We start from the raw sequence: 24,929 nt of genomic DNA, 5'->3' as shown, positions 1-24,929 counted from the left end.
TTTACAAAGAGGTTAGTGAAGAGAAGACAGTGATCACCCACATTAGATCTGTGATCAGCTGATCGTGTGTGGAGTCCAGCTGTTTGGCTTCATGGCATTTGTGGCTCCTACTCAAAGAAAGTGGGTGCACAAGTCCTCTGGCATTAACTTCCGCCGTATGTTTTACTTCCAGAGCCTGACTTAAATATTTAGAGAGCTAAATTATCCATCCAGTCGTCAAAATATAACTTATAAACCACTTACTTTATATCAGGCCCTTTGTCCTGTATAAACATTAGAATAAATCACTCCACATTTCAGTGAACATTAGAATAAATCATCGTTCCAGGTTTCAGTGAAATTTACTTCTAAGTAAGACGTCAGGATCTGAATTCAGTTTTACTTTGACATAGGACTTAGGATAGCCTGACTGCTCCATAGAAATTGTCTAGTTAGTTCTTTTTCTTGGTCACATAGCTACCTGCTTAAAGCTGTTGCTGAGCACATATTTGTTTTAATGTGGGAAATCTGTTTTTCCCATATGTGTTGCTACAATTCCTAGGCTTACTTGAAACTTGACCCATCTACACCACACCCATGCACGCACACGCGCGCGCGCGCGCGCACACACACACACACACACACACACACACAGTAAAGATCCCACATTTGTAAAACATTTTCTTTTTAGAATTTGTTTTTCATTTTCTTAGTCAATTGTATAACTCAAAAACTCAAGACAGGATGCCTTAGAATCCTCCTTTCTTTGGGGAGAGAGATGTCACTAAGATTGGATACTCTCTTTCACAAAACAGTTTACTAATGATCAAGATAAATAAAGAATGGTTCACCCCAAATTAAATAAGCATGCACTCTCTGTTACAACAGTGGTTAATTTTATTGAAATGTGTTTTACATGAACTGGATACGGAGAAGTCTTTTATTAAAAGGAACTCCAGGGGCACCTTGTTGGCTCAGTCAGTTAAGGATACCGTTCTTAATTTCAGCTCAGGTCATGATCTCACAGTTTGGTTCTAGAGTTTGAGCACTGCATCAGGCTCTTCACTGACACCATGGAGCCTGCTTGGGATTCTCTCCCTCCCTCTCTCTCTGCCACGCCCTCGTGCGTGCACTCCCTCTCTCTCAAAATAAATAAATAAACATTTAAAAATAAGTTTAAAAGTAAAAGGTACTCTACATTGTACCTTAGCTAGTATATCACAAATGCTTCTCCTTATTTTCCTAGGACAATAGAAGGATCTACCTGCTGGTAATGATGAATTCCAAATCTATAGATCTTGCTTTCTCCAAATCTATAATAAATTTGGAACTAAAATAAAATTAAAATACAATAACCTAGGATAAAATACTTAAAATTTCTTCCATCCGGTTTATGATTTTATGTGTCAGGTTTTTTTTTTTTTTTAATGTTATTTACTTTGAGAGAGAGAGAAAGAGAGAGAGAGAGCGCGCACGCGCGCATGACTGGGAGTAGGGGCAGAGAGAAAGGAAAGAGAGAATCCCCAGCAGGCTTCACACTATCAGCATGGAGCCCACTGTGGGGTCAATCTCACGAGCCATGAGATCATGACCTGAGCTGAAATAAAGTGTTGAACACTTAACTAACTGAGCCACCCAGGCGCCCTTCAGGGGTTCTGTTTGAAGGTGATTTGTCAAAACTTTGGTCTCTTCATCTAATAGGAGCCAGTCTCTGACAGCAAATCATTTATAGGAATAATTAAAAGTACCAAGACCTGCTAAATAAAAGCCACCTTTGCTCCAAATCTATCTGTTCTCTGTACAAGTCAGATTTTCTGATGACGAACAACATAGAGTGCTAGCATTAAATTATTGTTCTTATTTCAAATGCTTACTGGTGGTATCTAACAGTAGGAAAAAATGTGACCCCACACATGCAGACATTCTCCAGTACTATTTTGGATAGAGGCACGTGCCCTGGCAATGTTTTACTAACATCATTTATTTTAATGGAAATTATGAAAGTAGGGAATTACAATTTATTAAGTGATTTATGTCCACTGCTCAAGAGTAATCACGTGAAGATCTTATTTCTTAATTATTTAACAAAATCCTCCCAATATTTTTTGTTGGCCTCTTAATAAAACTCTTGTTTTTTATATCTTGTAGCTTTTGAATTCAAAATTAAGTTAAGCCACAGTATGAAGTAAAAATCAGGATATAATAAACTGCACTGCAATAAGTCTATGAAAATATGATAGAGCAGAATAAAGTGAGGAGAAAAAATAAAAGTAAATAAGCACATTTAAGGCTCATCTGAGGGTAGTGTAAATTAAAATCAGGCACTGTAGAGATATTATACTTAAACTTTGTGTTAGGTACTCACATATTTAATTCTCTCTACTATAATCATTGCTAAAAAGTATATTATCATGTTTGGAATAGAGACTTATTAAAGCTTATTCTGGAGGAATGAAGTACAAATTTAAGACCAATTAAGACTTTGATAATACCTCTAGGAGATGGATGTACACAGTGGAAGCATGGTATGAAGAGTAGGAGGTATATAAGCAATAATTATAAGATTATAGAATGTGTTGTGTGAATGAATATTGAAATGAAGGGGAAGAACGTAGGTAGCATAAATTTCCAGGCTCCTGTCATGAGGTTTTTGTGTCACAAACTAAAATGTTGAACACAGGAGGAAAGCATATATTGAGAAAAAGTTGATTTAGTTTGGCATGTAGTTAGTTGGATATGCCTTTGAATTATTCACATGGACCTGTCTAATGTGAAGCTTCAGTTGGATATATGGATTTGGATCTCACTGAAGAGTTATTAGCGTAATGATGATAGCTTTTTATCATTGAAGTGTCTTGATTCACAGAGAGATTGTGAAGAAGCAAACAACAAAATCAAGGACAAATACTCATGTAGAACCAACTGTAAAGCATAGCTATTCATTCATACAGACAATACTTGTTGGGTCTTCAGGCAAGATATTTCTGAGGTGGTGATAAGAGTCAGCAGGAAGATCTAGAGGAGCATCACTCAAGAAATAAGGAATAAAAAGTGCAAATGATATGAATAAGCCTGACATGTGTGAACACCAGACAGAAGGCTATTGTGTTGGTCGTATAGAGAGTAAGTGGGACCTTGGTAGGAGATGAGATCTGACAAGTAGACAGGGCCTAAAATTAAGTAGAGCAGAGGAAGGAGGGCAACTAGAAATAAAATAAAATAATACCGTTCAGACAAAATTAAAGAGTAGTAGGAAGACATAAGAATGTAAGGCATTGGAGAATGTCGAGAAGTCAGTGATCAACAGTGTCAAATATTACAGAGGGTTTTTATCTATTTCAGTTCAATAAATAATTAAGGAGCCCATGGTCTATAGTACCAGGCACTGTGATATGTGCAATACAGAGTTTTTGCATTTGGAAATTGGAGGATATTGGTGACTTTTGTCTGAGTACCACCAGCCTGTTGGGGATGTCAGAAGCCAGAGATAGCAGTAGATTGAAGAATAAATGGGAGGTTGAAAACTGGAGATACTAATTGTAAGATGATATTTGAAGGATCTTTGTTGTGAAGGAGAGGAGAAGGTAGTACATCAACTACCTTGAACAAAGGGTTGAGAGAACAAAGGGTTTAAAATTAGAGAAGCTTGCATATCCATTTAAGAGAGAATCGTAGACAAAAAGAGAGAGGGAAGGAATAAACAATGGTTTATTCTGTGGGAGATGGTCTACAGGAGATTAAAGTTTTGAAAAGCTAACATGAATATGAAAAAAACACCTTATCATCAGAGTAAGGGAAAGGCTAAAGTTTAAAACAGATATAGCCAAAGTTAAAAGCATGTTATAAAGAAATCTAGGGAATCCACAGTTTGTGGTCTGAATTGTTTTTTGTGAATGCAAGAATTTATTTGTCAATGAAGGAGCTATTGTGTTAGATGGCTTTTGAAGAAAATAAGGAATCATGAGTCACTTACTTTGGGAAATGGAATAGGAAGTAATTTGGGAGAATATAAATGATTTTCTGGCAATGCTGAATGTCAACCATGGCACCAATATAAATGGTTATATAACATTTCAACAATAGTTTAAAGCTATGATATTTTATTAGAAAAGGAGTATTGCCAAATCAAAACGACAGTGAGATACCACCTTACACCTGTCAGAATGGCTAACATAAACAACTCAGGCGACAACAGATGTTGGCCAGGATGTGGACAGAGAGGATCTCTTTTGCACTGCTGGTGGGAATGCAAACTGGTGCAGCCACTCTGGAAAACAATATGGAGGTTCCTCAAAAAATTAAAAATAGAACTACCCTACAACCCAGCAATTGCACTACTAGGTATTTTATCCAAGGGATACAGGTATGCTGTTGTGAAGGGACACACGCACCCCAATAGCAGCACTATCAACAATAGCCAAAGTATGGAAAGAGCCCAAATGTCCATCGATGGATGAATGGATAAAGATGTGGTATATGTATACAATGGAATATTACTCTGCAATCAAAAAGAATGAAATCTTACCATTTGCAACTACATAGATGGAACTAGAGGGTATTATGCTAAGCAAAATTAGTCACTCAGAGAAAGACAAATATCGTATGACTTCACTCATGTAAGGACTTTAAGACACAGAACAGATGAACACAAGGGAAGGGAAGCAAAAATAATATAAAAACAAGGAGGGGAACAAAACTTAAGAGACTCTTAAGTATGGAGAACAGAGGGTTACTGGAGGGGTTGTGGGAGGGGGAATGGCCTAAATGGGTAAGGGGCATTAAGGAATCTACTCCTGAAATCATTGTTGCACTATGTGCTAACTAATTTAGATGTAAAGTAAAAAATAAAATTTAAATTTAAAAAAAAGAAAAAGAAAAGGAGTATTGCAAACTGTTCCATTGATGAGGTACAGAAAAGTTGATGGAAAGAACTGAGAAAGAGCTTTATGAATTAAGATAAAGTAGGTCATGGGAGAGCACATTATAGTTTGAAAATCAAATCCAGGCTGTGCCCTTTGTGTAAACAAAGTTTTATTGGAATACAGCCATGTTCATTTGTCTATGTATCTTTTAGGACTATGTTCATGCTGAGTAGTTGGGACAGAGACCTTTTATCTTTACATAAAATAGGTTTTCTCCAAACCCTGGACTAGGTTATTCTATTACAGTAAGAAAAATGTATCCCAAGATTGCAATAGCCTAATAAATTAAAGTTTATTTCCTATTTATGCTCACTTCCAATGTAGGTCTGAAGGGACTCTGCTCATTATATTAGCTGTAAGAATCAAGGGATATAGACATCACCTCTCCATGACTTTCCTTCATCCCTGCAGCTGTGGAAATAAGAACATAAAAATTCACACAATGGCTTTTAAAATTTCCTCCCTAAAGGGAAACATGTTAGTTTACATTCATTTCCTTGTCCTATGCAAATCACAGGGCCATGTCTCCTTCAAATGTGCAGGGATATGCACTCCTATTAAGTGTCTGGAAGGAAGAGACTCAGGCCATTTGTAAATAGTCCCTATGAGAACCACAGATGCCAAGGAAGTTGAAGAATAGTTGGAAAGAAGAGTTAAAGTGATTTGTCGTGAGTTTATTGCCACATATGGAATATTAGGATGTATGTTATAGCTTTAGGGAAAGAGGATTCAAGAGTCCAGGGGTGCACAAATACAGCAGATAAGAGATAGAGTACTGGGACATGAGTGATATGGTGGGAAGGATATAAGACTATCCTCATTATAATACCAATTTTTGCTGTGGTAGGGACAAAAAAAATAATATCCACTTTCTATATTTTTATGTACTTGATTATTTTAATGGGTAGTGGTTTCAACATTATCCACATGTCCTTTTTTCTCCAGAATTCTTATGTCCTTCTCCTAATATTCAAAATGGTGACTACACGCCCCAAAGCATCAGATACAGAAGTGGAGATGAAATCACATATAATTGTAAACCTGGCTTTTATCCTTCAAACCGAGAAAAAATGGCAACATGTACTAAAACTGTCTGGGTACCTCAGCCAAGATGTGGTAAGTTCCCTACATATCTTGACCTACTTCTTAATTCTGAAATTACTGTCTCTTAAACAACAGCAACAAAAATGGGGACACAATAAATCCAAATCTTTACCTTACTGTGTGTGTAAAGCAGGGGCTACAGAGACATTCCTTTCAAAGTAGACAATTTTAAGCATGGTCTAAATCACATTTTTGAAAATTAAAAACTATTTTATGCCATTTGATGTTAAATATGTGTGTATGAATATAAGTTTCTCTAACTAATGTAATTCTAATATCTGAACTAAACCATTTTGTTTGTATTTTCCTGCCTGTGATGGTGACCAGCTTTTCATGTGCTTGTTAGCCATATAGATGTCTTCTTTGGAAAAATGTCTTTTCATGTCTTCTGCCCACTTCCTAACTGGATTATTTGGTTTTTGTGCATTAAGTTTGGTAATTTCTTTATCGATTTTTTCCAAAGAAGAGATCCAGATGGCTAACAGACATAGGAAAGGATAGATGTTCAACATTACTGATCATCAGAGAAACACAAGTCAAAGCTATGGTAAGGTGTCACCTCTCGCTTGTCAGAATGGCTAAAACTAACAACATGGGAAACAACAGATGTTGGTGAGGCTGTGGAGAAAGGGTAACCCTCTTATGTTGCTGGTGGGAATGCAAACTGGTGCAGCCATTCTGGAAAACAATATAAAAGTTCCTCAAAAAGTTAAAAATAGAGCTACCCCACGGTCTAGCAATTGCACTACTAGGTATTTGCCCAAAGGATAAAAAAAATACTGATTCGAAGGGATACATGCACCCCAATTTTTAGAGCAGCATTATCAACAATTGCCAAAGTATGAAAGGAGCCCAAATGTTCATCAACTGTTGAATGAATAATGAACATGTCATATATATTTACAGTGGAATATTACCCAGCCACCAAAAGGAATGAACTCTTGCCATTTGCAATGACATAGATGGAGCTAGGATGTATTATGTTAAATGAAATAAGTCAGTCAGAGAAAGACAAATACCATAATTTCACTCATATGTGGAATTTAAGAAATGAAACAGATGAACATGGGAGGGAAATAGAGAAAGGCAAACCAAGAAACAGACTCTTAACTATAGAGAAAAAACTGAGGGTTGCTGAAGGGGAGGTAGGTGGGTGGGGGGTATAGTTAAATAAGTGATGGATATTGAAGACAGCACATGTTGTGATGAGCACTGGGTGTTGTATGTAAGTGAGGAATCACTAAATTCTACTCCTGAAACTAATATTACACTATGTGTGAACAAACTGGAATTTAAATTAAAACAAGTAAACAAATAAGTAAATAAATTAATAAATTTTAGGTTCACAGCCAAATTGACAGGATGGTACAGAAACTTGCTATATACTCACTGCTGCCACACATGCATCCCTTCCCTATTTATCAACAACCCCCCCCAAATGGTATGTTTTCACATTGATGAAACTGCATTCATCCATCATAATTACCCAAGGTCAGTAGTATACCTTAGAGTTGACTCCTGATGTACATTCTATAGGTTTAGACAAATGTCCATCTTTATGGGATCATACAGAGCTTTTCACTGCCCTAAAAATCCTCTGTGCTCCACCTATTGATTCCTCCCCTTGCTCAGTCTCTGCAAACAGAATGTCATATAGTGGGTCTCATTTCAGATTTTTTTTTATACTGAGAAATATGCATTTATGATTCCTCCAAGTCTTTTCATGATATGAGAGGCCATTTCTTTTGGCTCTAAATGATACTCCATTGCCTGGATATATCACGGTTTCTTCATTAGATTCGTGTACTGGTGGACATCTTGGTTGTTTTTACGTTTTACCAATTATGAATAAAGCTGTCATAATCAAAATAAATAATAAATAAATAAAACATTTGGTAAGGCTAGTGTCATTGAACACCTAATATATTAGTTCTTTATTTCTGTGTAACAGATTTCCCCCAAAGCATATTGGCTTCAAACAACACACCTTTATCTTCTCAGAGTTTCTGTGGGTCAGGAATTTGGGAGTGGCTTAGCTAGCTAGTTCTGAGCCAGGCACTTCTTGTGTTGCAGTCAGGATGTTGACCTAGGCTGCAGTCACCTGATGGCTTGGTAGGGCCGGAGGATCTGCCTCCAAGACCGCTGACTCATAAGGCTTTTGGCAGGAAGCTTCAGTAACTTACCACATGGGAATCTCCATAGGCTTCACGAATGGCAGCTAACTTTCTCCAGAGCTCATGATCCGATAGAGAGAGCGGCAGAAGCTTCCATACCATTTACAAACTAGTCACACACTGTCACTTTAGCCATATCTAGACTTTAGAAGTGGGTCTCTAAGTCCTGCATACGCAAAGGGAGGAGAATTAGGCTCCTCTTTTTGAAGGGAGAAAAAGACACTGTAGAATTTTCCAAAACCATCCATGTAACAAAATTCCATTCAATTCAACAGAGTACTGTCTTTTTTCCTGGGGAATGTTTCCTCTACTCTTTTCCAGGTATTTTTTGTCTCTATAGTTCTATTCCTTTCCTTTCCATACCACATTTGGTTGTACAGGTGTACTGCACTTACGCTGGATAATATATGAATACATTATGATACAAAAAGTAGGTCAGTGGCCTCCATATTAATTCTAGGGATAACTCCAAAATGAATTTTCAAATCAAAAGACCCTATCATCAACATGAAACAGACCTTAATGTGTAAAACAATTATAATAAAAATACTGAATGATTGAATGAGATATAATCGACATATAACATTATATTAGTTGCAAATGTGCAACATGATTTGATACTTTTATATATTGTGGAATGACTTCAAACACAATTGTAGTTAAATCTATCACCACATCGTTAACATGTTTTTTCTTGTGGAAGCACCTTTAAGATCTACTCTCTTAGCAACTGTCAAATATACAATGCAGTATTAATAACTGTAGTCACCATGCTGTCTGTACCTTACATCCCCATCATTTTATTATTTTATTACTGGTAGTTTGTACCTTTCGACCTCCCTTGACCCATTTCTCCTGCCCTTCAGGCCCTGCCTCTAGCAACCCCCACTCTGTTCTCTTTATCTAAGAGTTTGGTATTTTTAGATTCCAAATATAGCTCATGTAGTCTTTGTCTTTCTCTGTCTGATTTATTTCACTTAGCATGGTGCCCTCCAAGTCCATCCATGTCATCACAAATGGCAACATTTCCTTCTTTTATTGGCTGAATAATAATCCTAGTTTCTTATGCACTCATCCAGTAATGGACACTTAGATTGCTTCCACATTTTGACTATTGTAATAATGCTGCAGTGAATATGGGGCACATATGTCCTTTTCAGTTAGTGTTTTCCTTTCCTTCAGATAAATACCCAGAAGTGGAATTGTTGGATCATATGGTAGTTCTGTTAATTATTTGAGAAACCTCCATGCGGTTTTCATAGTGGCTGCACCAATCTACATTCCCATTAACAGGGCAGAAATGCTCCCTTTTCTCCATATCCTCACTAACATTTTTTTTTCTTTTTGATGAAGCCACGTAAACAAGTATCAAGTAATATCCTATTGTGGTTTTGATTTTCATTTCTCTGATGATAAGTTAAGTTGAGCATCTTTCATGTGCCTTTTGGTCATCTGTGTTTCTTCTCTAGAAACAATGTCTGTCCAGATCGTCTGCCCATGTGTTATTCAGATTGGGCCTTTAGTTATTGTTGTTAATGAATTATATGCGTTTTTAAAATATATTTTGGATGTTTCCCCTTATCAGACATATGATTTGCAAATATTTCCTCCTACTCATTAGGCTAGTCTTCAGTTTGTGGATGGTTTCCTTTATTGTGCAGAAGTAGTTGGTTTAATGCAGTCCCACTTGTTTAGTTTTGCCTGGATTGCCTTTGCTTTTGGTGTGAATTCTACAAAATAATCGCCAAGATCAATGTCAAGGAACTTATCCCCTATGTTTTCTTCCAGGAGTTTTATGTTTTCAGGTCTTTCGTCCATTTTGTGTTAGTTTTCGTGTATGTTGTAGATAGTGTTCCAGATTCATTCTTTTGTATGTGGCTGTCCAGTTTCCACAACACCACTTATTGAAGAGACTGTCCTCTCCTCACGGCATATTCTTGGCTTCTTTGTCATAAACTATCTGGCCTTAAATGTATGAGTTTATTTCTAGGCTCTCTGTTCTGTTCTGTTGAGCTATGTGTCATCTTGGATGCTAATACTGTACTGTTTTGATTACTCTAATTCTGTAATATAGTTTGAAACCTCGAAGCATGATGCCTCTAGCTTTGTTCTTCTTTCTCAGGATTCCTTTGACGATTTGGATTCTTTTGTGATTACATATAAATTTTAGGGTTGTTTGTTCTATTTCTGTGAAAAATGCCTTCAGAATTTTGATAGGAATTGCATTGAATCTCTAGATTACTTTAGGTGGTATGAACATTTTAACAGTAACTGTTCCAATTCATGAACATGGACTATATTTCATTTATTTGTGTCTTTGATTTATTTCTTCATTTTCTAGTGTTTTCAGGGTACAGACCTTTCATCTTCTTGGATAGATTTATTCCTACATATTTTATTTGTTTTGATTGCTATTGTAAAGGGGATTATTTTCTTAATTTCTTTTTTTATAGTTTATTATTAGTGTACAGAAACACCAGATTTTTGTGCATTGATTTTGTAGCCTGAAACTTTACTGATTTCATTTATTTTTTTTGTTTTGTTTTAATATATGAAGTTTATTGTCAAATTGGTTTCCATACAACACTCAGTGTTCATCCCAAAAGGTGCCCTCCTCAATACCCATCACCCACCCTCCCCTCCCTCCCACCCCCCATCAACCCTCAGTTTCTTCTCTGTTTTTAACAGTCTCTTATGCTTTGGCTCTCTTCCACTCTAACCTCTTTTTCTTTCCTTCCCCTCCCCCATGGGTTTCTGTTAAGTTTCTCAGGATCCACATAAGAGTGAAACCATATGGTATCTGTCTTTCTCTGTATGACTTATTTCACTTAGCATAACACACTCCAGTTCCATCCACGTTGCTACAAAGGGCCATATTTCATTCTTTCTCATTGCCACATAGTACTCCATTGTGTATATAAACCACAATGTCTTTACCCATTCATCAGTTGATGGACATTTAGGCTCTTTCCATAATTTGGCTATTGTTGAGAGTGCTGCTATAAACATTGGGGTACAAGTGCCCCTATGCATCAGTACTCCTATATCCCTTGGGTAAATTCCTAGCAGTGCTACTGCTGGGTCATAGGGTAGGTCTATTTTTAATTTTTTGTGGAACCTCCACACTGTTTTCCAGAGTGGCTGCACCAGTTTGCATTCCCACCAACAGTGCAAGAGGGTTCCCGTTTCTCCACATCCTCTCCAGCATCTATGGTCTCCTGATTTGTTCGTTTTGGCCACTCTGACTGTCGGGAGGTGATATCTGAGTGTGGTTTAGATTTGTATTTCCCTGATGAGGAGCGACGTTGAGTATCTTTTCATGTGCCTGTTGGCCATCCGGATGTCTTCTTGAGAGAAGTGTCTATTCATGTCTTCTGCCCATTTCTTCACTGGGTTATTTGTTTTTCAGGTGTGGAGTTTGGTGAGCTCTTTATAGATTTTGGATACTAGCCCTTTGTCCGATATGTCATTTGCAAATATCTTTTCCCATTCCGTTGGTTGCCTTTTAGTTTTGTTGGTTGTTTCCTTTGCTGTGCAGAAGCTTTTTATCTTCATAAGGTCCCAGTAATTCACTTTTGCTTTTAATTCCTTTGCCTTTGGGGATGTGTCAAGTAAGAGATTGCTACGGCTGAGGTCAGAGAGGTCTTTTCCTGCTTTCTCCTCTAAGGTTTTGATGGTTTCCTGTCTCACATTCAGGTCCTTTATCCATTTTGAGTTTATTTTTGTGAATGGTGTGAGAAAGTGGTCTAGTTTCAACCTTCTGCATGTTGCTGTCCAGTTCTCCCAGCACCATTTGTTAAAGAAACTGTCTTTTTTCCATTGGATGTTCTTTCCTGCTTTGTCAAAGATGAGTTGGCCATACGTTTGTGGGTCTAGTTCTGGGGTTTCTATTCTATTCCATTGGTCTATGTGTCTGTTTTTGTGCCAATACCATGCTGTCTGGATGGTGACAGCTTTGTAGTAGAGGCTAAAGTCTGGGATTGTGATGCCTCCTGCTTTGGTCTTCTTCTTCAAAATTACTTTGGCTATTCGGGGCCTTTTGTGGTTCCATATGAATTTTAGGATTGCTTGTTCTAGTTTCGAGAAGAATGCTGGTGCAATTTTGATTGGGATTGCACTGAATGTGTAGATAGCTTTGGGTAGTATTGACATTTTGACAATATTTATTCTTCCAATCCATGAGCAGGGAATGTCTTTCCATTTCTTTAAATCTTCTTCAATTACCTTCATAAGCTTTCTATAGTTTTCAGCATACAGATCTTTTACATCTTTGGTTAGATTTATTCCTAGGTATTTTATGCTTCTTGGTGCAATTGTGAATGGGATCAGTTTCTTTATTTGTCTTTCTGTTGCTTCATTATTAGTGTATAAGAATGCAACTGATTTCTGTACGTTGATTTTGTATCCTGCAACTTTGCTAAATTCATGTATCAGTTCTAGCAGACTTCTGGTGGAGTCTATCAGATTTTCCACGTATAATATCATGTCATCTGCAAAAAGTGAAAGCTTAACTTCATCTTTGCCAATTTTGACGCCTTTGATTTCCTTTTGTTGTCTGATTGCTGATGCTAGAACTTCCAACACTATGTTAAACAACAGTGGTGAAATTGGACATCCCTGTCGTGTTCCTGATCTCAGGGAAAAAGCTCTCAGTTTTTCTCCATTGAGGATGATGTTAGCTGTGGGCTTTTCATAAATGGCTTTTGTGATGTTTAAGTATGTTCCTTCTATCCCGACTTTCTCAAGGGTTTTTATTAAGAAAGGGTGCTGAATTTTGTCAAAGGCCTTTTCTGCATCGATTGACAGGATCATATGGTTCTTATCTTTTCTTTTATTAATGTGATGTATCACGTTGATTGATTTGCGAATGTTGAACCAGCCCTGCATCCCAGGAATGAATCCCACTTGATCATGGTGAATAATTCTTTTTATATGCTGTTGAATTCGATTTGCTAGTATCTTATTGAGAATTTTTGCATCCATATTAATCAAGGATATTGGCCTGTAGTTCTCTTTTTTTACTGGGTCTCTGTCTGGTTTAGGAATCAAAGTAAAACTGGCTTCCTAGAATGAGTCTGGAAGTTTTCCTTCCCTTTCTATTTCTTGGAATAGCTTGAGAAGGATAGGTATTATCTCTGCTTTAAACGTCTGGTAGAACTCCCCTGGGAAGCCATCTGGTCCTGGACTCTTATTTGTTGGGAGATTTTTGATAACCGATTCAATTTCTTCGCTGGTTATGGGTCTGTTCAAGCTTTCTATTTCCTCCTGATTGAGTTTTGGAAGAGTGTGGGTGTTTAGGAATTTGTCCATTTCTTCCAGGTTGTCCAATTTGTTGGCATATAATTTTTCATAGTATTCCCTGATAATTGTATCTCTGAGGGATTGGTTGTAATCATTCCATTTTCATTCATGATTTTATCTATTTGGGTCATCTCCCTTTTCTTTTTGAGAAGCCTGGCTTGAGGTTTGTCAATTTTGTTTATTTTTTCAAAAAACCAACTCTTGGTTTCGTTGATCTGCTCTACAGTTTTTTTAGATTCTCTATTGTTTATTTCTGCTCTGATCTTTATTATTTCTCTTCTGCTGCTGGGTTTAGGCTGCCTTTGATGTTCTGCTTCTATTTCCTTTAGGTGTGCTGTTAGATTTTGTATTTGGGATTTTTCTTGTTTCTTGAGATAGGCCTGGATTGCAATGTATTTTCCTCTCAGGACTGCCTTCGCTGCATCCCAAAGTGTTTGGATTGTTGTATTTTCATTTTCGTTTGTTTCCATATATTTTTAAATTTCTTCTCATTGCCTGGTTGACTAACTCATTCTTTAGTAGGGTGTTCTTTAACCTCCATGCTTTTGGAGGTTTTCCAGACTTTTTCCTGTGGTTGATTTCAAGCTTCATAGCATTGTGGTCTGAAAGTATGCATGGTATAATTTCAATTCTTGTAAACTTATGAAGGGCTGTTTTGTGCCCCAGTATATGATCTATCTTGGAGAATGTTCCATGTGCACTCGAGAAGAAAGTATATTCTGTTGCTTTGGGCTGCAGAGTTCTAAATATATCTGTCAAGTCCATCTGATCCAATGTATCATTCAGGGCCCTTGTTTCTTTATTGACCGTGTGTCTAGATGATCTATCCATTTCTGTAAGTGGACTGTTAAAGTCCCCTGTAATTACCACATTCTTATCAATGAGGTTGCTTATGTTTGTGAGTAATTGTTTTATATATTTGGGGGCTCCTGTATTCAGCACATAGACATTTATAATTGTTAGCTCTTCCTGATGGATAGACCCTGTGATTATTATGTAATTCCCTTCTTTATCTCTTGTTACAGCCTTTAATTTAAAGTCTAGTTTGTCTGATATAAGTATGGCTACTCCAGCTTTCTTTTGACTTCCAGTGGCATGATAAATAGTTCTCCATCCCCTCACTCTCAATCTGAAGGTGTCCTCAGATCTAAAATGAGTCTCTTGTAGACAGCAAATAGATGGGTCTTGTTTTTTTATCCATTCTGATACCCTATGTCTTTTGGTAGGCGCATTTAGTCCATTTACATTCAGTGTTATTATAGAAAGATATGGGTTTAGAGTCATTGTAATGTCCGTAGGTTTCATGCTTGTAGTGATGTCTCTGGTACTTTGTCTCACAGGATCCCCCTTAGGATCTCTTGTAGGGCTGGTTTAGTGGTGACGAATTCCTTCAGTTTTTGTTTGTTTGGGAAGACCTTTATCTCTCCTTCTATTCTAAATGACAGACTTGCTGGATAAAGGATTCTTAGCTGCATATTTTTTTCTGTTCATCACATTGAAGATCTCCTGCCATTCCTTTCTGGCCTGCCAAGTTTCAGTAGAGAGATCAGTCACGAGTCTTATGGGTCTCCCTTTATATGTTAGAGCACGTTTATCTCTAGCTGCTTTCAGAATTTTCTCTTTATCCTTGTATTTTGCCAGTTTCACTATGATATGTTGTGCAGAAGATCGATTCAAGTTACGTCTGAAGGGAGTTCTCTGTGCCTCTTGGATTTCAATGCCTTTTTCCTTCCCCAGATCTGGGAAGTTCTCAGCTATTATTTCTTCAAGTACACCTTCAGCACCTTTCCCTCTCTCTTCCTCCTCTGGAATACCAATTATGCATAGATTATTTCTCTTTAGTGCATCACTTAGTTCTCTAATTTTCCCCTCATACCCCTGGATTTTTTTATCTCTCTTTTTCTCAGCTTCTTCTTTTTCCATAATTTTATCTTCTAGTTCACCTATTCTCTCCTCTGCCTCTTCAATCCGAGCTGTAGTTGTCTCCATTTTATTTTGCAGCTCGTTGATAGCATTTTCAGCTATTCCTGGCTGTTCCTTAGTCCCTTGATCTCTGTAGCAAGAGATTCTCTGCTGTCCTTTATACTGTTTTCAAGCCCAGCGATTAATTTTATGACTATTACTCTAAATTCACTTCCTGTTATATTGTTTAAATCATTTTTGATCAGTTTGTTAGCTGTTGTTATTTCCTGGACGTTTTTCTGAGGGGAATTCTTCCGTTTCGTCATTTTGGATAGTCCCTGGAGTGGTGCGGGACTGCGGGGCACTTCCCCTGTGCTGTCTTGAATAACTTGCGTTGGTGGGCGGGGCCACAGTCAGACCTGATGTCTGCCCCCAGCCCACCGATGGGGCCACAGTCAGACTGGTGTGTGCCTTCTCTTCCCCTCTACTAGGGGCGGGATTCACTGTGGGGTGGCGTTGCCCGTCTGAGCTGCTTGCACACTGCCAGGCTTGTGGTGTTGGGGATCTGGCGTATTAGCTGGGGTGGATCAGCAGGGTGCACAGGGGCGGGTGGGGCAGGCTCAACTCGCTTTTCCTTCAGAGATCCGCTTCGGGAGGGCCCTGCGGCACCGGGAGGGAGTCAGACCCGCCAGAGGGATGGATCTGCAGAAGCACAGCGTTGGGTGTTTGCGCCGTGCGAGCAAGTTCCCTGGTAGGAACTGGTTCCCTTTGGGATTTTGGCTGGGGGATGGGCAAGGGAGATGGCGCTGGCGAGCACCTTTGTTCCCCGCCAAGCTGAGCTCTGTCGTCCAGGGTTCACCAATTCTCCCTCCCGTTGTCCTCCAGCCCTCCCGTTCTCCGAGCAGAGCTGTTAGCTTATAACCTTCCAGATGTCAAGTCCTGCTTGCTGTCGGAACACAGTCCGTCAGGCCCCTCCGCTTTTGCCTGCCAGACTCGGGGGCTCTGATGGCCGGCGGGCCGCCCCTCCTCCCGGGCTCCCTCCCGCCAGTCCGTGGAGTGCGCACCGCCTCTCCACCCTTGCTACCCTCTTCCGTGGGCCTCTCGTCTGCGCTTGGCTCCAGAGACTCCATTCTGCTAGTCTCCTGTTGGTTTTCTGGGTTATTTAGGCAGGTGTAGGTGGAATCTAAGTGATCATCAGGATGCGCGGTGAGCCCAGCGTCCTCCTACGCCAGCCGTCTTCCCCGAAGGACCCCTGATTTCATTTATTAATTTAAATGAATTTTGGTGGGTTTTAGGGCTTTCTGTAAATTATATCATGTCATCTGAAAATAGTGACAGTCTTACTTCTTCCTTTCTGAATGGATGACTTTTATTTCTTTTTTTGCCTAATTACTCTAGCTAGGACTTCCAGTAGTAAGTTGTTGAATAAAAGTAGTGAATGTGGGAATTCTTATCTTGGTCATAATCTTTATTATTGAGTATAAAGTTGGTGTGGGCTGGTGATATATAGGCTTTATCACATTGAGGTATGTTCCCTCTACATCCACTTTGTTGAGGGTTTCTTCATAAAAGATATTGAATTTTATCAAATGCTCTCTGTGCATTATAGAGATGATCATATAATTTTTATCCTTCATTTTATTAATGTGTTGTATCATAATGATTTGTGGATGTTGCAGTATCCTTGTATCCCTGGGATGAGTCCTACTCTCTTTTTTCTTGGTGAATCTAAAGGTTTGTCAATTTTGTTTATCTTTTCAATTTTGTTTATCTTTTGTTTGTCTTTTGTTTATAATTTTCAAAATTATGCTTTTAGATTTATTTACCTTTCTTATTGATATTTCTATTAATATTTTCTATTTTAAGCCTTTATTTCAGTTATTTCCATTCAATCTTTGTCATTTACTACCTTCTATTAACTTTAGGCTTTGTTCTTCATTTTCTAGCTAGTCTAACATGTCACAATGTATTGAGTACATTTACATTTAAAGTAATTATTGCTAGGAGTGTACTTATTGCCGTTTTGTTGGTTGTTTTCCCAGTGTTTTGTAATTCCTTTTGTCCTTTCTTCTTTTGCTCTATTCCTTCATGATTTGATTATTTTCTGCAGAGTATGCCTAGATTCCTTTCTCTTTAATTTTTTAATAATTGTGCATCTACCAAAAGTTTTTCCTTTGTGGTTACTACAAGGATTCCATAAAACAACTTATAACAGTCTACTTTAACTTGAAAAAAACTTAACTTTGATTGTATTCTAAATACAGTCTTTTCACTCCCCCCATGTTTATATTTTTGATGTCACAATTTCCATGTTTTGTGGATTATTTTTTTCTTTCTTTCTTTCTTTCTTTTTTAAAATTTGTTTATGTCTATGTATTTATTTTGAGAGAGAGACAGAACATGAGTGGGTTAGGGGCAGAGAGAGAGGGAAACACAGAATCTGAAGCAGGCTCCAGGCTTCGAGCTGTCAGCACAGAGCCCAATGTGGGACTCAAACCCACAAACCGTGAGATTGTGACCCGAGCTGAAGTTGGACACTTATCCAACTGAGCCACCCAGGTGCCCCATGTATTCTTTAATAAATTATTGTAGTCATACTTATTTTTACTTCTGTTGCCTCTTAAACTTGTTACTAACTTTATAATTGACTTTACAACATTAGATTATTTTGAATTTTACTATATATTTACCTTTATCAATGATATTTATACTCTATATGTTTTCCTGTTACTAATTAGCACCCTTTACCTCAACTTAAAGAGTTCCCATTAACAGTTCTTGTAATGCTGGTCTAGTGGTGATTAACTTCTTTGGCTTTTGCTTGTCTGGAAAACTTTGTATCTCTCTATGCACCAAGTTCTTTTTCTCTTGCTGCTTTTTAGATTCTCTCCCTGTCTTTTAACTTTTGACATTTTAACTATAACGTGCATTGGTGTGGGTTTCTTTGAGTTCATCTTATTTGCAACCTATAGACTTCCTGAATCTGTATGTCTAGTTCTTCCCCCAGGATAGGGAAATATTCAGTCATTATTTCTTCAAAGAAGATTTCTGCTCCTTTTTCTCTTCTTCTGAACATCCTATAGGGTACATGTTTGTCTGCTGAGGGTGTCCCGTCAGGCCCCATCATACTCTTTTTAATTCTTTTTTCTTTGTGCTGCTTTGATTGGGTGAGTTCCCCCAGCCTGTCTTTAAGTTTACTGATCCTTTCTTCATCTTCCTCTAGTCTGCTGTTGAAACTCTTTATTGTATTTTTCAGTACAATTATTGTATTCCTCAGCTCTAAGATTTCTACTTGGTACTTTCTTATATCTTCTATCTCCATTGAAATTCTCCCTGTGCTTATTTGTTCTTCTCCCAAGCTTAGTGAGCATATTTACAACCATTATTTTGAACTCTTTATCAGGTAAAGCATTTATTTTCAAGTCATTAAAGTCTTTTTCTGAGGTTTTATCTTGTTCTTTCATTTTTAATATATTCCTCAGTTTCTTAATTTTCCTTGCCCCTCTGTGTTGGTTTCTGTACATTAGAAAAAGCAGTCACCTCTGTTAGTCTTTAAGGAATGGGCTTACTTAGGAGATAATCATTACTCTTCAACCCTAGCGTAGTTCGTATCTTGTGCTTGTCTAATCAGTCGGCTTTATTTTTATTAATTCCCAGTAGTTGAATGTGTCAAGACCTGTCCGTGTCCCAAAGGGGAGGATCTCAGTCAGCACCTAGATTCAGGCTGATTGGAAGACTGGCTCACAAGCAGCAATGTTTAAAGTATGCAAATATACCTCTTTCAAGAGAAGACTGGGTTGTGTCTGTTCCTTCTATACTGACCAATGGAGTGTTAGCCAGTTAAGAACTGTTTTTTGGGGCACCAGGCTGGCTCAGTTGGTTGAACATCTGACTTCAGCTCAGGTCATCGCATCAAAGCTTCACATTGAGCTCTGTGCTGACAGTGCAGAGCCTGCTTGGGATTCTCTCTCTTTCACTTTCTCTGTGCCCCTCCTCCACTCACGATTTCTCTCTCTCTCAAAAATAAATAAATAAACTTAAAAAAAAAAAAGAAACATTTCTTTATCTGTCATCATCTCTTTGAATTCATGAATACAAGCTCTGCTGGCCATAAGAGGCAGGAAATCAAGGGGAAATACCTGGGCATCAAACACAAATGCCAGAGCATCAGATGCAAAAACTCGGCAAGAGATGTGTGTATAGCTCTCTTCTAGCAGATACGAGCACTCTAGAGTGCAGCAAAGACATAGTTGTAGTCCCTGGAGGTCTCTAACAAGGATTAGAGTTGGGCCTTACTTGTCTGTTTAATGAGAAGCCTGCCTCTCAGTCCTCAGGTATGAAGACAGGCTTGCTAGGGCTCTTTCACAGAAAAAGTATATTCTTTATTCTCCTGCCTCTCTGCAGCACCCTGGGGTGGTAGTCGGTTAAGAACACTTTCTCCGTCTGTTACAGTCCTGGGGGACCCACAGTCATAAGCAGAGTGCACCACCAGAGCCAGGCAATCTAGAGGTAAGTCCTGCCTGACAACCACAGAAGCGAGGGCACCATAAAAAAAGCATAAGCTCCTTTCCTAGAGATACCTTTGACCTAGAGCGAAGCCAAAGAAGATCACAAGGATGGCCTCCAGTGGCCTCTATCCCCAGAGAACACCTAAGTAGGCCCCTAGATGTGTGCCAAGCCACAAGTCTGCTCCTCAAGCCAAAATTCCGGGAAAGGCTGTCAGGCCTCTTTCGTAGAAAAAACTGAGTGTATAGTTCAGTCTGTATATACAGTGTGCCCTTGCGGTGGTGGCCAGCGCTGAACTTTTTGCAGTCCCATGGGAACCGTGAATACAAACCCCACGGACCATTAGATCAAAGAATGTCCCCTGGGTGGCAGCCACGAAATCCAGTGCACCGGACATAGAAGCTGGGGCACCAGATCTTTGTCCAGATTTCCCTCCAGGAGTTACCAGTGCCCTGCAGCGCAGCAGAAGGAGGACCTGAAGATAGTGCCTATTCTCCAAGTTCCCTGTAGAGGATTATGGTTGGCCCTCAGTTGTCTTTTTAATTAGAAGTCTGCCCTCAGGCCACAGCAACAAAGATTAATCAGATTGGCCTTTTCCAGAGAAAGGTGGGTGCTTCAGTCTGGGCACTCTCCTGTGCCTTGGGGGTGGTGGCCTGTTAATAAGTCTGTCTTTATTTGTTACAGTCCTGTAGGACCCACTAGCCACTACAGCCATGTGATCTAGGGGTATCTCCTTGGTGGTGGCTGCAAAATTCAGAGAGTGTCTGAGGAGGGTCTAAGCTCCTTTCCTGGAGATACCAGGGAGCAATTAGCAAATTGTGCCAATGAGGCAAAAGGAGAGCATAAAGATGGTGACTGCTGGTCTCTGTCTTTGAGGAGAGTTTTACTAAGCTCCTAGATGTGTTTTACATTAAATGCTTACCCCTCAGAGCGGAGCCTTAAGGTAGGCAAATAAGTCTCTTTCACAGAAAGTCTGGGCACTTTTCAGGGGCTTCCTCTATGGTGGACCCTGGGGTGGGTGAGTGCCTGTGGACCCTTTAAGAGCTGTTTCTCACTTAGCTGTAGCTTGTGGGTCCTTGTGGACACAAGCCCTGTTGGCTTTCAAAGCTAGATGCTTTGGGGGCTTGTCTGTCAGGTGTAGATATTAAAATCGGGGTGCCAGATGTAAGGCTCAGACACTTCACTCCTCAGGGAGAAGCTTGGGGTTTTGAATTCCCTCCCAATTGTGGGTCATCATGCTGGGGATGAGGTTTAGGGTCAGATCGTATCTCAGTTTCTTCCATCTACTTTGATGTGAGCTTTTTCTCATTTGCCCAGTGTGTAGGAATCACTCCGTTATTTTTTGGAGAGGTTTTTTTTTTTTTTTTTTTTTTTGCCCCCACACAAAATTACTCTGCATGTAACTGTAGATTCAGTGTGTCCAAGGGAAGAGGTGTGTTCAGGATCTCCTACCTCTCCATCTTGAACCACTTCCATAAAGAAAATATTTAATCGTGTTTCTGGTTGGCTTATGGAAATGGTAGATCAGCTCAACTGGATCTGGATCTCACCAAGTTTATTCCAGAAGGGGCCTTATGAAGTTCTTGTGGACAAGATGGGGAAATGGACCAGTCAGATGGTTTATGAGATAGTTTGAAACTTCGTTAAGTAAACTTACCCGAGTATCAGATTCAGGACTTTGTTCTCAAGCCTATTTCATTACTCCTTTGTGTTATCAGGTAGTTTAGTGATTTAGGGGAAACACAGTACAAATTCACAAGTGGGATTATTCAGGGGGTCATGATAGTGAATCTGCATTAGCACAGATTCATCATTCAAAAAGGATCCTCTGTTAAATCTAATAATGTGACATTTAGTAGTGATAACTATAAGATCCTGGGTATAAGTCAAAGGAATCAGATGTACAAGTACAGACAGATTAGAAAGAATTTTAAAAGTTGGTGAATATTTTAATCAATTTTGAGATCAGTTTGAGTCAAAACTATGACAGAACCACCACTACTGTTAATGAGACCACGCCCTGCATCGATAGAAATCTAAGGTAGAATGAGGCTGTTTTAAATTTTGCCCATCCCAATGCTGATCAGACCATATGTGAAATATTATATTTGCTTCAGAGATGATATTCTAAAAGTGTAAAACATATTTTAGTATGCCCAGATGAGAGAAGAATATGGCAAAGGGATTCAAGCCTGTCATAATAATAATACCTACTTTAATTTTACCCCCTTTGTATACCTCTTGAAAACAAATCTCAGTGGACTGTTTTATTTAATTAATGCCATTTTTTAAAATTAGTATTAACGAGTCAGCTAACATACAGAGTAGTCTTGGCTTCAGGAGTAGATTCCCTTGATACATCACTCTCATACAACACCCAATACTCCTCACTTGACAAGTGCCCTCCTCAATGCCCACCACCTATTTTTCCCATCCTCTCAACCCTCCACTTCCATCAACCCTCAGGTTCTATCTAAGGGCCTCGTATGATTTGCCTTCCTCTCTGTTTATATCTTCTTTTTTCCTTCCCTTCCCCGATGGTCACCTGTAAAGTTTCTCAATTTCCACGTATGAGTGAAATAATATATCTGTCTTTCTCTGACTGACCTTCTGATTCCATTCACATTGTTGCAAATGGCAGGATTTCATTCTTTTTCGTCGCCGAGTAGTATTCCATTGTGTAAATATACCATGTCTTCATTATCCATTCATCAGTGATGGAAATTTGGGCTCTTTCCATAATTTGACTGTTGTTGATAGTGCTGCTATCATGTGGCCCTATGAATCAACCCTCCTGTGTCCTTTGAATAAATTCCTAGTAGTACAAGCACTGGATCATATGGTAATTCAATTTTTAATTTTTTGAGAAACCTGCACGCTGTTTTCCAGGGTGGCGCACCAATTTGCACACCCACCAACTGTGCAAGAGGGTTCCCCTTTCTCCATATCCTCGCCAACATCTGTTGTTTCCTGAGTTGTTAATTTTAGCCACTCTGGTATAAGGTGGTATCTCAGTGTGGTTTTGATCCGTATTTCCCTGATGATGAGCAATGTTGAGCATCTTTTCATGTGTCTGTTTGCCATCTGGATGTCTTCTTTGGAAAAGTGTCTATTTGTATCTCCTGCCCGTTTCTTCACTGGATTATTTGTTTTTCAGGTGTTGAGTTTGGTAAGTTCTTTATGGATTTTGGATACTAGCCCTTTATCCAATATGTCATTTGCAAACATCTTCTCCCATTCTGTCGGCTGCCTTTTAGTTTTGTTGATTGTTTCCTTTGCTGTGTAGAAGCTTTTTATCTTGATGAGGTCCCAATAGTTCCGTTTTGCTTTTATTTCTCTTGCCTTTGAAAACATGTCAAGTAAGAAGTTTCTATGGCCAAGGTCAAAGAGGTTGCTGCCTTGTTTGCTCCTGTAGGATTTTGATGGATTCCTGTTTAACACTGACCTAACATTAGCATTTAGGTCCTTCATCCATTTTGAATTTATTTTTGTGTATGTTGTAAGAAAGTGGTCCAGTTTCTTTCTTCTGCATGTTGCTGTCCAGTTCTCCCAAGCACCGTTTGCTGAAGAAACTATCTCTTTTCCATTGGATACCCTTTCCTGCTTTGTCAAAGATTAGTTGGCCATAAATTTGTATGTCCATTTCTGGGTTCTCTTTTCTATTTCACTGGTCTGTGCGTCTGTTTTTGTGCCAATACCATACTGTCTTTATGATTACAGCTATGTAATACAGGCTGAAGTCTGGGATTGTGATGCCTCCAGCTTTGGTTTTCTTTTTCCACATTACTTCAGCTATTCAGGATCTTTTGTGGTTCCATACAAATTTTAGGATTATTTCTTCTAGCTCTGTGAAGAATGCTGATGTCATTTAGATTGAGATTGCTAGAATGTGTAGATTGTTTTGGGTAATATCAACATTTTAACAATATTTGTTCTTCTAATCCATGAGCATGGAATGTTTCCATTTCTTTGTGTCTTCTTCAATGTCATTCATCAATTTTCTATAGTTTTCAGCAAACAGATCTTTTACCTCTTTGGTTAAGTTTATTCCTAGGTAATTTATGGTCCTTGGTGCAATTGAGAATGGGATCAATTCCTTTCTGTTGCTTCATTATTGGTGTATAGAAATGCAACAGATTTCTGTACATTGATTTTATATCCTGAAAATTTGCTGAATTCATGTATCAGTTCTACCAGTTTTTCGGTGGGGTGTCTCGGATTTTCCATGAAGAGTGTCATGTCATCTGCAAAGAGTGAAAATTTGACTTCTTGTCTGCCAATTTTGATACATTTTATTTTGCATTGTTGTCTGAATGTTGAGGCTAGGAGTTCTAATACCATGTTAAACAACAGGGGTGACAGTGGATATCCCTGTCATGTTCCTGATCTCAGGGGCAAAGCTCTCAGTTTTTCCCCATTGTGGATTGTATTAGCTGTGGGCCTTTCATATATGGCTTTTATGATGTTAAGGTATGTTCCTTCTATCCTTACTTTCTTGAGTGTTTTTATTACAAAAGGATGCTGTATTTTGTCCAATGCTTTTTCTGCATCTATTCACAGGAGCATATGGTTCTTATCTTTTTCTCTGTTAATGTGATGTATGACGTTGATTGATTTGTGAATATTGAACCAGACCTACAGCCCAGGAATGAATCCCAGTTGATTATGATGAATAATTGTTTTAATACACTGTTGAAGTCAATTTGCTAGTATCTTGATGAGAATTTTTGCATCCATGTTCATCGGGGATATTGACCTGTAATTCTGCTTTTCAGTGGGGCCTTTGTCTGGTTTGGGCGTCAAGGTAATGCTGGCTTCATAGAATGAGTCTGGAGGATTTCCTTCCATTTCTATTTTTTGGAACAGCTTGAGATGAGGTCTTATTTCCGCTTTAAATGTCTGGTAGAATTCCCCTAGGAAGCAATCTAACCCCGGACTCCTACTTGTTGGGAGTTTTTTGATAACCAGTTCAATTTCTTCACTGCTTATGGGTCTGTTCAAATTTTCTATGTCTTCCCATTTGAATTTTGGTAGTGTGTGA

At 38.7% G+C, this 24,929-nt stretch overlaps 1 protein-coding gene across 5 annotated transcripts in view; it reads left to right on the top strand.

Moving 5' to 3' along the window:
- CFH (complement factor H) overlaps positions 1-24,929 on the top strand; it is a 223,717-nt gene that overhangs the window by 35,881 nt on the left and 162,907 nt on the right. For all 5 annotated transcript variants that reach the window (XM_042925932.1, XM_042925934.1, XM_042925930.1 and 2 more), the window contains one exon: positions 5,847-6,017. In XM_042925932.1, the coding sequence (XP_042781866.1) occupies positions 5,847-6,017 (171 nt within the window). The remainder of the gene's footprint in view (positions 1-5,846; positions 6,018-24,929) is intronic.

The sequence above is a fragment of the Panthera leo genome, chromosome F3 (genome assembly GCF_018350215.1).
Source record: "Panthera leo isolate Ple1 chromosome F3, P.leo_Ple1_pat1.1, whole genome shotgun sequence".
Classification (NCBI taxonomy): domain Eukaryota; kingdom Metazoa; phylum Chordata; class Mammalia; order Carnivora; family Felidae; genus Panthera; species Panthera leo.
This window is presented reverse-complemented; position numbering and strand designations above follow the sequence as displayed.